At 31.2% G+C, this 18,129-nt stretch overlaps 1 protein-coding gene across 1 annotated transcript in view; it reads left to right on the top strand.

The window, feature by feature from the left end:
• Positions 1–7,163: 7,163 nt before the first annotated feature.
• The window catches only part of LOC149903822 (uncharacterized), a 41,879-nt gene continuing 30,913 nt past the window's right edge, over positions 7,164–18,129 (top strand). Inside the window, exon 1 of the mRNA XM_090108061.1 lies at positions 7,164–7,248. Within this exon, the coding sequence (XP_089964187.1) occupies positions 7,164–7,248 (85 nt within the window). The remainder of the gene's footprint in view (positions 7,249–18,129) is intronic.

Raw genomic sequence — 18,129 nt, forward strand, 5'->3', positions numbered from 1 at the left:
ATGCGCCAGTCCAACTTATTCATTCCCCTCCATTCTTCACTTTTTACCTATAAAATAAGAAGATGATAAGTAAATTAACAAAATCTTCTTATTCCTTTCATCTTCTCATCTTTTTTATCTGTACCAAATCGCTTATAACTTACCCTTGGACCACAAACAACAAACCGGTCGTCCTTGCGGGGTCCACTCTCGGTTTCACGACCACACTATCGGTACGACCTGATATTAATGGATACATACAAGTAAATTACCCGTAGTACTTTCAGTATTTGTAAGAATAAAAGGCTAGCGTGTTGAGTTATAGTTGAGGCATATTAGCATAATAATATGTGAGTTGAGTATACGATATTGTAAATGCATGATATTAAATAGAGTAATTATTATTTCTTTTATTGTTCTAAGTTACTAAACGGCTGCACCAATAATGTCGTATAAATAATAATTATATAATATGTTAATTGGGCTTATTTTATTGTGGAAATAGCAGGATTTTGATTTGAAATTTTACAAAAAAAAACTTAATGGATGGCTAACATGGATAGATGTTTACTCATAAAGGGACTTTAAAAATATTGCTAAGTTTCCTAGTTCCTAATACCGACTCTTTCCTAAACACTACAAGGAGCATAGTTCCCGCTTCTTAAAAAGGAGATCTTTAGCTTATTCTTTAGTGTCCAGGACCAGGACAGACCGGTTTCCAATGCCATAAAATTTCAAAATACAATTCAGACATTAGCGCAAAAGTTTATGGGCTTAGTTAGCTTTTGTCGTAGGCTGAGACTATAGCCTTTTCCTGACAGACAACATATAAATAAAAAATGTATCGATTCACCAATTTGACTGTTATAAAACACCAAAGATACACCAAACTATTTCAGGTACCTATTAATAAAATAGGTTACCTAAAAATATCAAGAAACCAATAGCATATAAAGAAATTAAGCACCTCCGTCATTTTGAAAATATCTATTTAAATTAGAGCATGTTTAGATATAAGCGTTTACTTCAAGGACACATTGAAACAAACAAAATTTACAGAACAGAAATAAAAACATATAAAAATAACAAAAGCTAATGTGCATTCAGTTTATTATAATCTATTCAAACATAAATCAAATAGTTGAAATGAAGAGATGATTGACAAGTGCTAAAATGAGGAACCGTCTAATAGAGCGCGTGGCTAATTGTGGCGAGAATAATTGTGCTTTTGGCGCTGAAGGTGTAATTACATGTGCTAGGAATATAGGGATAAGACTAGGAATTAAAAGTCAAACTCTAAACTTTACTGCTCACGTAAAGATAAGCGTGTAAGTTATAAGTAAAAGTTAAAGATATTTTTTTTTAATCCGGCCGAATGCTTCTTCTACTCACCTTCCACTGAGAAGAATTGGCGAACAACTAAATAAAAATCATTTAACAATTTTACTTTTGCATGTTTTCACTATTGAGTATTGACAATAAAGCGAAAATCTAGAAAAGAATTTTATATATTTCTTTCGCTTCTTTTAATAGATTATCAATAAAAATAATAATTTTAATTGATAATCTATTATATCACCATAACATAGTCAGTAGTCACACATCAATATTAACTGTTATACTTAAAAATCTATCAAAATAAAGGAACAGCACGATTGATACAAAACGTTTAAGTTCTTAAAGTAAAAGAAATCACAAACTTTCTTATTAACTTTTTATTCCATGGAACATCCACGCTAAGACAACGGTTTTATCTTGATTGTTTGATAGAAACTCACTTCCGTATGTAAAGTAGTCCCGAGAATTAAAATTGCCTTGCAAGGTAATAGTAGATATAAATATACTTATGTGTCTATTAACGCGATTTTCACTTGTTTTGTGCTTTCTAATGTTGGTTTTTGATAAGACCGTTGGATAAAACACTGGGTATTTATATACACAACTGTGTCAAATATACAACTGTATAAATACTATTTTTCTTCTTATTAAATAATGTATCTTGTTACTATAAAGATCAGCAATGAATACATTCATCTACAAGCACAGTATTTAGTTGAAGTTTTGTTTTGATTCATAAAATTATTTAATTTACGTTTATACTACAGCAGATTATTACCCTATTCGCTAAGTGGCAAACATTTTATAATTTGTTCGATTTAACATCAAAACAGGCTAAGTTGCATACAAGCTTCCATCTTCTTCTCTTATATATAAAAATGAATCGCAAAATGTGTTGGTAAGCGCATAACTCGAGAACGGCTGAACCGATTTTGATAATTCTTTTTTTATTATATTCCTTGAAGTACGAGGATGGTTCTTACGTAGAGAAAACGTAAATATGTACCACGGGCGAAGCCGGGGCGGACTGCTAGTTTTAATATAAAAATAATTATCGTCGTCGTCGTAAAGTTTCAAAAATTCTTGCTTGGAGCAACAACGATAAACGTCATGAAGAAAGCATTTTGCAAAATGTTAAATTTCGATGAGTTGTCTCTGGCCTACTGTAATATTTTCATAGATATCTATAATTGTTCATTGCTAAATATTAGTTTGCAATAGCTGCTTACTTTCCTTTATTTTGAATGAGATATTAATACAACTACATCAAGATACATAATACGATATAAAGTTTAGATTCGCGGTAAAACTGAACGATTTCCTCAATTCACCGTTCACCAAAATGTAACGAAGACATTATATAAACCATAGCTATTACCACAATGGAAACGAATCACGAATGGCTCTACATTTGACCACATTATTTACATTTCACTTTGATAACCAGTTTACGTTGACCCCTATCTAACACTAAATCCGCTTCGTCTAATAGTCATGTCAAAACAAATGTATTTAGTGTTTATATTATGTTAAAAATATAAAACATAATTGTTATAGATAAAGAAGATAACAATAGAATTGTATGATCTTTGAATTTAGAAGTAAAGCTTTTAGTTTACAGTAACTTTTAATTTGATGAATCTTTTACAATAAGTCCTACATCACGAGTCAATTGATTGTTAAATTATAAAAATCAATCTTAAATTAAAGCTCCATTTTCAATCTAACGAGCAACAATAGTCATAATATAAATTGTGAAATGTTCGTCTCCTTGTGGTTATCTTTCATCCTCCGTGATAATGATCATCTACTTCTAACACTAATTGTTTATCATCTAAAAAAATCAATCATTGAAAATAATGTGAAATGCTATTTGCTATGTACCAAAGGAGACAGGTTCCGACTAACCAAACTACCTATGGGCTGGACTACTTTATGGGAAACATGATGAACTATCTGTCACATTTTTTTTTCTTATTATTACAGGCCAGTCATAACAAAAGCTAATAAAACGTACGCATAACATGAACTGTTTAATTAAAATGGAAACCTCGTCTAACAGTGACATAAGCACTGCTTTCGTAATGCATTTTCTTGTGTCAATTAATTGATTACTTTATTATGAATGACGGAGCAAATTGGTTTTATTAAGTATTATATTATCATGTATCATGTATCAGACGAGCTTTATAAGAATAACTAGCTTTCCGCCCACGGCTTCGCCCGCCTTTTCAAAGAAAAACCTGCGTATCTCCCGTTCCCGTGGGATTTCCGGGATAAAACCTAGCCTATGTTAGCCAATTTACCCTCAATATGTGTGCTAAATTTCATTGAAATCGGTCCAGTAGTTTATGCGTGAAAACCATACATACATACATAATTACAAACCTTTTCTCTTTATAATATTAGTATATTATCATTTGGCTATATTTATAAGAGCTATATATAGATAATATAGATTTTGCATCCGTCTTCTTCAAATAAAGATGAATGTTTATTTCACAAACTTAAACCTTCTCAAATGTTATAAATAACTTCTAATCAAGGTAAAGCTCGCAATATAACACATAATTATTTTCCTTCTTCGCCTACGATTATAAAAACATTAGTAATTAATAATAATACTGTTGATAAATCTGGATTACGGGATGGTCCGTAAAGGTATAATGTAAAGGGTATCTGTATCTTCAGAGTTCTTATACTAAAGCCAATTTTGGATAGTTACATAACACATATTTCAAATAACTTATTTAATATCAAATTAAACCAAAAAATAATTCATTAAAACAGTAATATACGCAACTTTAAAAGTAGAGTCAATCAAATAATAAACAAATGCTAATGTTTAAACCTAGGGGTCACTCTAAACTGGTCAATGGATTAAAATGTACCATTTACGAGGAAGCACTCCATATAATCATATGCATTAGGTAGCGTATTAATCTTACAAATACTACCTTAAGGCAGAACCTGAAGATTGGGGTCAATAACTCGAAAAAGCGGCAATTTTAAAAAGCTTTTTCATTCTAATGTATTTGTGTTCCGTGATTTAGTTATGACCTGCCTAACGATTTATTTGACGAGGTACAATCGTATGAATTGTCTCATTTTTTATATATTTATTTATTAGAATTATTGACTTAGATTATATAAATTACCATTATGAAGTAAAAATGTAATTTCCTAGATCAGTGACGACAAATAAATATTTGTCCCAAGATTTTCATTTAAATAAAATAAAAAAAAATTACTAATTAGTATGGTTGGCTACCATTGTTGGTTTCTCTAATGTTAATCAGCATAGGATGTGGATTTAAATTTAACTATAATGATATTGTAGAGATTTGGCTTAATGTAACTCAAAAGCAACTTAAAGGATTATAAAAGAAACATATCCATTTATTATATTATTTAATTTAAATATATAATATAAGCATTCAGCATCTAATGATTCCGAAGCTTTTTATCCCTTTGAATGTAAGAAAAGCTTTGGTGGCTAGTTTAAATCTTTTTAAATAATAAATTTCGTAGGTCATAATAATTATGTTGTTAGAAACTTGTTCGGGGTACTACAAATAAATGTGTTCTTATTTTTAGCTTTTCCGATGAAAGTAATTTAAAGAAATTAGCGTGAAAATAATAATTACTGTTTATATTATAAGCATTATAGTCTTGTTAAAGATAGAGCGATATAATATAACTCCTAAAATGATACCTAATAGCTATCCTAGGTACCTATTACGTTATTATATTTATATATTTATTTGCCAAAATAGAAGGTTATTAAAATTAAAAACCTGAATACAATGAATACAAGCAAAACGAAGTTGTTATAACAACAATATCAGAATCATTGAATTTCATAATTATGCCGAATCCTATGTAAGAGCGATTTTATTTATCTCTTTATTTTCAAGAAACGTAGAGCTATAGAATATCGAAAGCCCGATTCAATTAAAACAGCGAAATATGAATCCAATTTCGCATTTTAAAATCTATATTCCTAAAACAAATGCGGGAATAGAATATGAGCAAAAAATTACTAGAATATTCCGCATCAGATTTTCGAGGCAGCGTGTAGGACCAATACCATTCGTATCTATCATTCATTAGCACAGCTAGAATCCAATACGACATTTTTTACAATCCCCAGGCACAAAGAACGGGCGTCCACTCCCACACTAGCGAACACCATACAAACAAACGCGTCTGTGTGAGTACAGAAAAACTTGAAAAAAATCCGACTGACCTGCGCACACACGCGCAAATACCGCGAAAAAAATCACTGACACAAAGAAAGTCTACCAAAAACTTCAATACGAACTTTTGTACGCACACTACCGCAACGTACGCACACTTCGAAAGTCCACAAGGAAGTTGTGGATGTGTTGGTAAGTGCAGCTCGTCGTTACGAGGGCTAAACTTAGCGCGCGCGTGTGTGTGGCTCACAGTTGCAAGAGTCCAAAACTTCAGTAGCAAGCTACGGCACCGACATGCATCCGAGTTGCAAACCAGTTAAGAGCTTTTGAGCCTCACTTTAAAGCTCTGTTTTCTTTACAAACACATGCAGTTAAGTCCTTTCGTAAGTGGTTGGAGGCTGCGCAGCGCGGGTAGTTTTCATATAGAAGTTGAGGCGCGAGATGCAACGACCATAAGTACATGAGATGAGTATATCCATCTCGCTCGCACCACCACCGCCCGGAGCGGGGGCCGATTGGGGGGTGGGGGGTGTCGTGTCGCGTTGATGAACATTTTTCTCATTTTTTGCATTATTTTTACGCGAATCGTTTTTAAAGGGTTTCGTCATAATTGCAAAGCGTCCGATTATGTTATGCCCGATAAGAGCGCACATCTTAATCGTAAAAGCTCATTGCGTAAATGAGTTGTCTGCGGCTGTATGACAACTTCCTTTTAAGAATGTCTTGAAATAAAAAATAAAATTCTCATTCGATTGCTCTGGACCTTATGTAGCCATTAAAATTACACTTAATATTCATGGCAATAAGTGTTAATCTCCATATCTTATCAATCTCGAATAAATTAGAATTAAGAATAAGACGTCTGCTCGACATAAACAGACGCAGCGTATTTGTACGCATGTCTCGAGTAAGTGGCGGGAAACTTATTTTCCCGCGTTTTCTCGCGCCGCCATTTCCCATTATTTGCTTACTCGAATCTAATTAGAATAAATTATTTGACGCACATAACAATTTATCGGCGATAAAACGTCGGATCACATCTGTAGCTGTGCATAAATTAGCATAGAAATAAAGTCGAAATAATAACAGAACGTTTATGAAAGTATATTTTCGTGTACGTACAGTTGTGCGTCTGTTTGCGATTTGTATTGAAAAGTTGATCAAGTAATGCATAATTATGAAAAGGTTCGTGGCGATTGAGATCCTCCCGGTTGTAGGGGGAACAAAAAAACGCATCAGTCGACCAGTCTCGCTGCAAGTGCGGCGCGCGCCGGCCGCATCCAAACGATAACCTTTTATTTTTACATTACGTATTTCGTTTCGCGTAGACTTTTGGACCGCGGTAGTATAGCGGCGCGATTTGTGCAACAAAATTGTGTTTTTGGACCCTAAAATGGAACAAAATGAACATTCGGATAGAAAAACAATAAACAATTTCCCGGCAAAATTATTAACCGCAACTAAACGCAGTTCAAACTAGATTATTTTTTTTTTAATTTCTTTTATTGATTATTACACTCAGTTCTTACGGCAACAGTTTAAGTTCGATTATCGTTTAGTTTTTTTAGTTTCCAATGAATCTGTAACTCGAAGAAACTGTAACGGATAGAAGGATAGAGAAAAGAGAGAAAAAGAAGATAAGAGAAAATGGCGCTTGCTTCTTCCGTGAGCTTATACTACTCGATAGTACAACGAGCGGCGAGGCATTACTTAGAAGATTACTGTCACACAGGTAAGATTTTTTAGTGTTTAAGTTAATTAATTTTATAAAATACAGTTAATAAGAATTAAGAAAATTTAATATGAATTTAAGAGTAATTTAATTCAAGTTCATAAAAAATCGCGGGTAGAGCTATATTTAATAGCTCTATACATAACTTCTACTACAGCTTATTTCTAATAGAGGTACATAATTAATTATTTCATCTTCTAATTATTATTAATGCATACCTATAGAGTCAAAGTAGGTATATTAGTATGATAAATTATTAAATAAAGGAGAACTTTTTGAAAGCTCTAAAAACTGAAAACTATAAAAACTTAAATTAATAATTAAGCTAACTTTAATTTACATAATTTAATTCAATAATTATTCGATTTTATTAATAATGAATAATGATTAAAATTTAATTTTATCTCATATACATTATATCTTGCATCTATAAATATTTAAAAACATGTTTATTATAGAAAAAATATAGAGATACTTCTCTTACCATAACTATATGGTCATTAAATTTTCTTATAATATATTTAATCATTATTTAAAAATATTGAATCTTTGCCGCTCAAATTGGCATTAGTACCGGCTCTTCGACCATTTACAAAGACTTTTCTTCAAGGGATAATAATTTTGTTTGGATGTTTTAATAATAATAATATGTCTACAAAGATTAATGATAAATAAAGTAGAAATTGGCGTATTAATAATTTTTGGGGGCTCTATATATTTTATATTCTATGAAATTATTATGATTTACATTTTCACGTCATAAAACGGGTCGTTTGTACAACAAGTCTTTGACATATAATGTATGATAATTTATTTATAAAACAATAAAGTTATTAAATTCGCTCTATTATCTACATTATACACTTTCAGACTCCTGCAACTATATAATAAACTAAATTGACATTCAAATACCACAAATTAAAAATATATAGTCCTCCGTTTGTATGTAACGAAGAATTATCCATTTTCAACTACTATATTATTTTTACAAGTTATACTTTTATATACTGCCACACTTTCATTCTTAATAAATTTATTCTGTGGTCCCGGGTTTTACAATTTTATACCCAAGAAATAAAGAAGAATATACCTAGAACATTACCTTTTCTAATTCTATTTCTATACATACCTACATGATTCTCGGATTGACATTAATTTAAAAATCAAAAGGTCGAAAGCATTTTAAATTCAATACCCATTCAATAATGATAGTCATATAATTTTTATTGTCTTTTTACAACTTTTTTGCGCGTTAACACGGAACTTTTATAGCGACGATGTTCACAATAAACTGTATTATATTAAGGGAAATTTTGCACGCTATAAGTCTAGACTTGTTTGCGATAGGATTTGTATTGGATAGGTGCTATCTAAGTACTAACTAGATTATAATGTGTTGTTTCTTACGGTACTTATACCTGGTATATTATAATATTATGTTTGCTAATACTATCAATGTACCTATATACTTCGTATTAGAACTATTTTGTTCCTAAAATTATAATAACCACATGAATCTAACATATCTAATATCTAATATATATTATAAAGGCGAAAGTTTGTAAGGATGTATGGATGTATGGATGTTTGTTACTCTTTCGCGTAAAAACTACTGAACCGATTACAATGAAATTTAGCACACATATAGAGGGTAACTTGGATTAACACATAGGATAGTTTTTATCCCGAAAAACCCACGGGAACGGGAACTATGCGGGTTTTCCTTTGCAAACGCGGGCGAAGCCGCGGGCGGAAATCTAGTTACGTAAATAATTGTTAATCAAGGATTTTATGTTTAAAAACCTTTGTCAGTAGTCCCATATAAAAATTTCTAATAAGAGCGTTTCCTGAATTATTTAACATATAATTTGTAGTATAAATTTGTGCTATTGGCGCTATATATTCATCATATCGAATATGTAATAAATGATCTAAAATTATGTGTGTTAAACTAATTAAGACACAATTTAATTTAAAATACAATTAATAAGTTTAAATTCTCTACAAGCTTTTGATTGGAAATATATTTTGTGAATTATATAGTTAACCGCGACTCTATCATCTAATGAAGAGCTGAGTTGTGTTATTCATAAGTAGTATACAAAAAGCTCCCAGTTCTTTAAAGTTGATATGATAGAGGCTTAAATAAAACTAAAATTCCTTTTAACTTTAAACAATTTATTAAATGCATGCTATCAAACAACTGCCCTCAACAAATCTGTGAGCTTTCAGAATGAGGAACCTGGATCAGAATTAGACTGTTTTCTTCTAACTTCGGGTACTGTGTTGACTGCTTATATTTAAACCTTTTACGATCTGAAACAAACAAATAAGTACATAAGTAAGCGTTATTACATTAAAATAAAAAAAACGCAATGAGAACCTTCTGTAGTTTTTGGAAAAAGATAAATTACCCTTCAAACTATTAGTATACGTATAATATACATATGTAAATTTTTTATATTATAAAACTGAAGAGTTTGTTTGTTTGAACGCGCTATTCTCAGAAACTACTGGTCCGATTTAAAAAATTCTTTCGGTGTTAGATAGCCCATTTATTGTGGAAGGGTTATATTAAGCTATATATCATTATGCTAAGACTAATAGGAACGGAGCAATACGGGTAAAACCGCGGAGCACAGCTAGTACATTATACAAGTAAAAAGAACATCAATAATCTTGCTCTAATTCTTTCTTTCAAACAAATTAAACCTTACAAACGGCTTATTATTTATATTTGCTTGAAAGCTCACACACACTATCATACCTAAATATCTTGCATGTTCAATACAAATACTACTAGAATATTATCCGTGCAATTACGATTTAAAACCTACAATTACATTACAATAGTGTACTTCAATCGACTATAAAATACTAATTGACACTGCTGCTCTTTTTCCTTAGTCCTTAATCCTAAGACAGCGATCGCTTAGTCGAACAAAAACAATTCCCTTAAGATCGTGTTCTAGTCTGAAACTAATAAGAACAAGGAAATAATGTTAAATTTTTCATGTCCTAAAGATTCATAAATAAATCTGGTATTTCCTACTAAACATCTGCAGTAGTCATTTGATAAAGCTCAAAACTTTCATATTTCATCATCTTAGAATCAAATGATTTATAATTGTATTGTTCTTGTTTATGAGATAAATAAAGTTCTTTAAACCGAATCCACACTCCCAAATACTTTTCTATGATTATTACAAAATCAGTAGGTAATTAGGGTTCCATAGTCCGACAAGGAACCCTTATAAGATCGTTCAGTCCGGCCGTCCTAGTCTGTCACACAATATCTTCTACGTTTTTTTAAGTAATCTGTTCAGTCATATTTAACAAATTTTATATTTATCGTTAAAACTAATTATAATTTAATTACTCTGTATAATAAAACAGAGATTAAAAAATAAACTGATTTACTTTTAATAACCAGTTGACAGTAAGGCGTAAAAGTGTGGAAATACCCATTGTAACCTTTAAGTTTTTGTTTTTCTTGGAACAATCGTTATTTAATAATTTCAAGTATTTGCACCATATTATGTAGAATATACGAAGGGATTTAAATACACTAATTCCTTCTTGATAGCGGATCTTATTAATAGAGTTTTGAAATCAGACATATCCGAATTAAAAGCTTAGTTGAGAGTTGAGACATGGTGAAATAAAATAATCTTAACTTTTCCTTATGAATCAAAGTTATATTTTTTGCTCTCTTTTCTTCTCCTTTGTCATTTTTACTCTTAGACTTCAGTATTGAAATTGCCAAATCAAGTTAACAGTCCATTGTTTTCCGCTATGAAAACGTCAATAACTAAAATAAACAAGTGCTCATTGACGTAAAATACTTATTTTTAAGGCTCAAAATATCATTTTAATTTTCAAAAACATAAAAACCGGTCATACGTAAATAGTTACAAAACCAACGATTAAATATGGCCACTTAAACTTGAACTTGATAAAAAAAGTCGAAAAAACTCGTTGACAAAATTATTAATTGATCACCACTTAAAATCAATAACACTTTAATCAATAAATTGTTCTTATTACGCCCTTTGGTCGAAACCGGTACAATCGCGCTGACAATCCTTTTTAAAAATACAATTTTTTTTTACTTGAATTTTTTTATGCAAATTTTAATTTACCATTATGTGAAAAATCAACATTTATAAATATGTTTATTTTGTATTTAAAAAACTTGCTTAGCCTCCGTAATAATTAAGATATTTATAAAGGACAGAAATAAGTTATACTTTTGGACACAACTCTATCGCCTCATACAAAGTGTTTTACCTGTGGTTTTACCTATAATCAATTTTTTTTTTATCAGTTCAATGTATTCGTCAAAACTTTCTATAACTCTCGAATTTGTTAAATCTTTAAGAAAACGTTAATTTAATTTTAAGCTTATTTCACGAGTGTTAATTATACAGAAATAATGCATTCATCAACGTGCTTTATTCATTATGCACTCTCTTACACACATGAATAAATTAATAAGTTTGCAATCAAACTAATTAAGATATAAAAAGTCCTTGCATCAGTATTAATAATCATTACAGCTGTTTCACCACTGAGATAATATTATGTACTAAGTATATAGTTTTGAAACTGTGCCGTTAAAGCTAAAATATTTGAATGTAAAATTAGCCTAATGCGTGAAGTATAGTTATAAAATAAATAAAAATCGTTTATTTAGTAGATATACATTGACCTAAATTTAAACTCGACGATCGCCTCAACTAGGTATAAACCTGTGCTAGAGGCGACCGACGCCTTCCACACAGGACATTGCCAGTATAGTACTATACAAAAAATCAATACATTATTAAATATTAAAAAGTACAAAAACATAAAGAAACAAAAGCCGGAATTCGAAAGTTCGATTTAAATAAATGTTATACTGCATTATAAAGTAGTCCACTATGTTTTTCTTCTATGTTTGGATTTCTCTGAGATCATCAAATTCTCTGAATAACCTAGGTCTTAAGACTACAATTAGAATTTACCAACGCCTCCATCATTCCTTACAAAACTCAAAACCTCGACACACGTTACAAATTGAATATCGTAACATAATTGTATACACGACTGTACTTAGAAACCAGTTGTGTAGCGTCGCGTTGAAACCAGTCGGGTAATCGCATCGGGGCGCGTTTATATGCAAATGCGGTGCATCTCTTAAAGGTCAAGGTCGGGATAGTGCACTTTTGCGTGCGACTGTATCTATTAGCTTGCTAGTCGCTATAAATAGTGGCAATTATGATTCAGACGCTTTATAACTCTATTCGAAAAGTTACAAAGTAACACAGATAGTAGAGATAATGCTATGCTAGTAATACTGTTTCCAAGGGTATGTGAGACTTTCAAAGTGCTAATTTAAGCGCTTTCTTTGAATTATTTATCTTGCTTTTATTTTGGTATATTTTATTGCTTTTATTTTGGTATATTTTAGTTTCTAAGACTGCTTAGTTGTATTAAAGAGTAAAATAAATAATAAATAAATTTTTTACATACTCCTAATGTAATAATTTAGGTTTATCATCGTTAAAGAATACTTATACAATACTAGCTTTCCGCCCGCGGCTTCGCCCGCGTTTTTAAAGAAAAACCCGTTCCCGTAGGATTTCCGGGATAAAACCTATCCTATGTCCTTTCTCGGGTATCAAAATATCTCTATACCAAATTTCATGCAAATTGGTTCAGTAGTTAAGGCGTGATTGAGTAACAGACAGACAGACAGAGTTACTTTCGCATTTATAATATTATATTAAGTATGGATTTGACGTTTTTAAAACATTAGTAAAATCTTAAAATATAAATATTGTATCTTATAATAAACCTACATTTACTTCGGTTATTCTAGTTCCAAATAAAAAGATGTCCGATTATATTCAGAGCTTAAATACAGAGGTATTGATGACCCAGTCCACTAGAGTATCGAATTAGTAACTGAGCCGCTTTCGGTGCCAAAATGACACTGACCTTACAAGAAAGGGGTTAAATATTTTTAAACAACAATTGAACTGATTTTCTCTATTTTAATGATGAAATAACTTTTATTATAGTAGGACGATCAGGTAATAAATGTCATTTTCCTGAAGTTATTTATATGGAGTAAAATAAAAATCTTCATGATAGAGCAGTTCTGTTTGACTTTGAGAGAATATATTTATAATTTTACTTTTTAATTACTTTAAATAGTGTCCGACCGAAACTGGTTTCCAGGCCGAAACCGAAACCGAAACCGAATGTTCGGCCGTGGCTTCAGTTTCGGCCGAAACCGAAACCGAAACCGAAACTCACGTGGTCAAGTATGAAATTTCTAAAAATACTGAACTTTGGTGCATTTTACCTATTATTTTGCCTTAATTAGGGCATGAAATGAAAACACAGTAAATTAAATTAAATTAAATTTGTTGTAAATTAAATTTGTTGTAATCATTTATTTAATATAAAATAAAAAAAAATGTTGTGTGGTTTTATGAAACCACGGTAAAAGTGAAACTGTTCGAACGGTTCCGAACACTGCTTTGTGTAGCGCATGTCGCGTGACGGTCGACTGCCGAGTAGGTATACCTACTCGGCAGCCGCGATACACGCGACATGCGCTACACAGACCAAAAAGTTTGAGACGATGTAATAAAAGTTTCACTTTAATAATATTTTTAAAATATTAATAATAACAATTTTTATTTTTATTATTTTTTTTAAATTAAGTTCTTAGTAAAATCAGTAATCTAAATCAAATCAGTAATTGTCACTGTTACTTTAAATAAGTACTTTAATACTTTGGATTGGTATTTGTACTTAGAAGAATAATCAGTCTCTTTTAGGTACCTCTTATATAAAAATAATAATTATTAATTACTATTACACTCAGTTCCAATATCAACATAGATAATCAAAAATTGTTTCCACCAGCGTGGGACAACCAACCAGCGTCCGTCAAAGCGTTGCCGAGGAAAACGAAGTTAGGCGAGCGTGAACGTGTGTGAACTAAGTTCATGGTCTAAGATCCGAATATAAGTCGAAATGCAACGGCGTGATAATAGAATGAGACCAATTTTATAATAAATTTAGTGTATTAAAAAATGTATTACAAATGGGTTGACTGGGAAAATCCTGGACAGGACATTTTTAATGAATTTAAAAAAAAAACATTATTTTTAAATAATTGCAGTATCAACATAATAAAAAAAAATTATAATAGACTTATGTATGAAATCTACAGAATGTGCAGGCATACCTAGTCGTTTTCTAATATTTACCGGGACAAACGTATGTCAGTACCAGTTACTTTCACTTGATAGGATGATGAAAAAAAAATTATGTCAGCGCTGTTTTATTACAAAAAATATCCTGTCCAGGATTTTCCCAGTCAACCCATTTTTAATACATTTTTTAATACACTAAATTTATTATAAAATTGGTCTCATTCTGTTATCACGCCGTTGCATTTCAACTTATATTCGGATCTTAGAACATCACTGAACTTGCGAAATAAGTTTCGGTTTCGGCAAAAGTTTCGGCCGATTTTGGCCGAAACCGAAACTGCGGCCGAAACTTGATTTTTGGCCGAAACTCGGCCGAAACCGAAACCGAAACCGAAAGTTCGGTCGGACACTAACTTTAAAGTGAATATGTGTTGTACATCGAAGCCTAAAAATATGTCTTCAAAAGTTTTATTAAATATTTGTTGTACGTTCACCCAAAGACTACACTACGCCTGTAAATTAATACGCCTATAGACAGTGACCAGTTTTAAAAATAGACATATTTTTATCTAGATAATAATAATTCGCACATGATACAGTAACACGGGCCATTAACAAGCAAAAGATAAAATATCTTGGAATGAAATGAAACGATTTGTATCTTGAAGGTACTATTTGTAAACTATAAGGTAATAACTGATTAACTGAAGCACATGACCGGACGTTTGTAAACTTTGATAATGTGTACTGGCACGTGATTTCAATGTTGGTAATGACTTCTGCGATAACTAAGATTTGTATGAAAAGCTATTGCGCCAAGAAAAGTAGGTGCCGAAATATTGCATTAATTCCATTACAAATTAAAAACTAGGAAGGTAAGAAAATGTATGGCTTTTTATTACTATAATTAAGTTTTTTTTTATGTTATCTATAATACCGTAACACAGATAAATATTTATATTGTTTAAGTATAGTTCAAGGAAGAGATAGTCACTTTGTGAAAATAAAAATTTGAGATAGAGTTTGTCAGTTTTTGAGTTTGTAATAACCTCCTCCTTTTTTTGAAGTCGGTTAAAAAAAGTCCACTGGCACTATGCATCGAAATTTGAAAATTCTTTCACCTGCAAAAGCTTTATTATTCCTGAGTGACATAGGCTGTATTTTTTATTAGTTTTCATCCCGGATCGGCTCGCTTGTAATAAAATATTGTCGCAGCAAATATAGGCTCAAAGTTTTAAGCCCTACTAAATTTTCAAAGAACTTTACGCGGTTTTTCACCTCTGTGGCAAAATTTAACACCTTCAATAAGTTTCTAATGGCTATTTATTATCACCTAGCTTTCCGCCCGCGGCTTCGCCCGTGTTTACAAAGAAAAACCCGCATAGTTCCCGTTCCGGGATAAGTTCCGGGATAAAGCCTATCCTATGTGTTAATCCAAATTAGTAATTACCCTATATAGGTGTGCGTCATCGGTAGTTCAGTAGTTTTTTCGTGAAAGAGTAACAAATATACACACCTACACATACACATACATCCTCCTCCTTCCTCAAAAACTTTGGCATTTATTATATAAGTAGGTATACTTAATAAAAAAAATTTAGAAATACAGGTTTTCTAATTTGACGTCAGTTCATACGTTCTTTAAATACTTTTAACCAAAGAATATGTCCCAAACTATATAGCGGGAGTAATTTAAACATTTATTATTAACTAGCTTCCCGCCCGCGGCTTCGCCCGCTTGGTCTAAAACATAATAAATTATATACTAAAACCTTCCTCTTGAATCACTCTATCTATTAAAAAAAACGCATCAAAATCCGTTGCGTAGTTTTAAAGATTTAAGCATACATAGGGACATAGGGATCATAGTCTGTAAATATCCAAGTGTTCTTCAGAGCACGTGATTGGACAAACAATTTATCGAACTATAAACTTCATCACGTTGGTTGCCACGTTTGTAAAATAAAGTTTTATTTACTAATATTAGTATATAATGCCCTCTTTAGTATGGGATTAGGTATATCTGTATGTTGATGTGTTTCTTTTAAATATTGAATTAAGATTAGTTTTCATATGAGAAACGGGATAATCTATTTTAGATTTGAGGATGTTTAGTGTCTTAGTGAAGCAACTATCAATTTGGCTGAAATTAAGAATGTAGATACATTGCGGCCTGGAGTCTATATTTTCCTAGAAAATGCCATTCTACTATTATTTGATAAGAAATAAAGATATTAAAATGAGTGTTTAAATTCATAGAAAGCTTCTTAGATTTTTGTTTCATGTTTTGATTCTAAAATAGAAACAGACATAGGGTCAACCGGGGCAAATGCAACTATGGGGCTATGGCAACTAGTTATCATAACTAATTTATTAGAGTTGTTGTAATAAATCGCCACCTATGATTCAATAACTCAACGACTAATAAATCTTACAAGTACTAGATGGTGCCCCTACGATGAAAACTATTTGATTGATAGGCCATTGTGTCAAACCGCTATTTTGAAGTTGGTGTGCGTAAAAACAGGTGTCGAGTTTTGCAGACAAAAAAATTGTTTAGGAGTGATTTTTTGCAGGTGTTTTTGATTGGACACGATTATCACAAGCCGTTAAGCTTATTTCATTTATATTTTTAGTGCGTTAGTTGACTCTATTTTGTGTTATTGATGCAGTTACAATTGCCTCATGAAAATTTCACTGTGGGGTTATTGCAACTGTGAGGTTAGTTACAATAGCCCCTTATATTTTTGTATGAAACTAAAAACACTAGTGATGTGACAGTGTCGATATTTTTATTATGTATCCTTCTTGGTAGTCAAAATATACTTTCTTTATGATTAATTAAAGAAGAACCATCGATTATTTCTTCGATATTATACCCAGAGACGGGTTCATAAGTAAAATTCAAATTAGATAAAGCGTGGTTAAAGAATATAAGTAACTAAAAACGATAGGTAGGATAGTTCTGTGATTGTTCAAGTAATTTTTAGTAAACGGTTGATTAACTAATAAACGTATTTTGTTTGGTTTACGTTTTTAACAATATTTAACACAAAGAATATTATTTGTTCTGACCAAAAACTAAAATTGACTTAGTAGGTAGTACACTGTTATTTTTTTTTTTGTTGCGATTTAAAGTGGTAAATCAAAGTAGGTGCATGAGTTTTTCCTCTAAATAATGCGGCGCCATCTACGATCGCAACGTTATTGTATAGATAACGTTATTGTATATATATATAGAATAATAAAAATATATCGATGAATAAGTTTTTTGCATTCCCCACACTAATTCTCTAACAAATAGTTGCATTTGCCCCACAATCAGAAAAATAAGATTTTTCCTGAAAACTCGTCCTTGCTACACGGTAATCCAGTTCAAAATCCTATGAATAACATGAAATCTCATAAATATATTCTATATTCGTTGTTTTATATGAAATAGAAGAAGAGCTATGGCAGTTAGTTGCATTTACCCCCGACTAGGGGTTAATGTAACTTTTTCTACCAATTTTAGGAAATATTGTCACTACCAGTTATTTATAAGACTACTGTATTGCTTGATTGGTTGAAAATAATCTTGAATAAATACAAAAATCACTAAATGGGTCAAATAAATGACCAAATATAAAAGGAGATAACTGCAACCGATCAAACTTGAAACTTGTTA

This window comes from Colias eurytheme, chromosome 12, assembly GCF_061535395.1.
Source record: "Colias eurytheme isolate Ceu_HAF_F1 chromosome 12, ilColEury1 Martin Lab GWU primary, whole genome shotgun sequence".
NCBI lineage: Eukaryota > Metazoa > Arthropoda > Insecta > Lepidoptera > Pieridae > Colias > Colias eurytheme.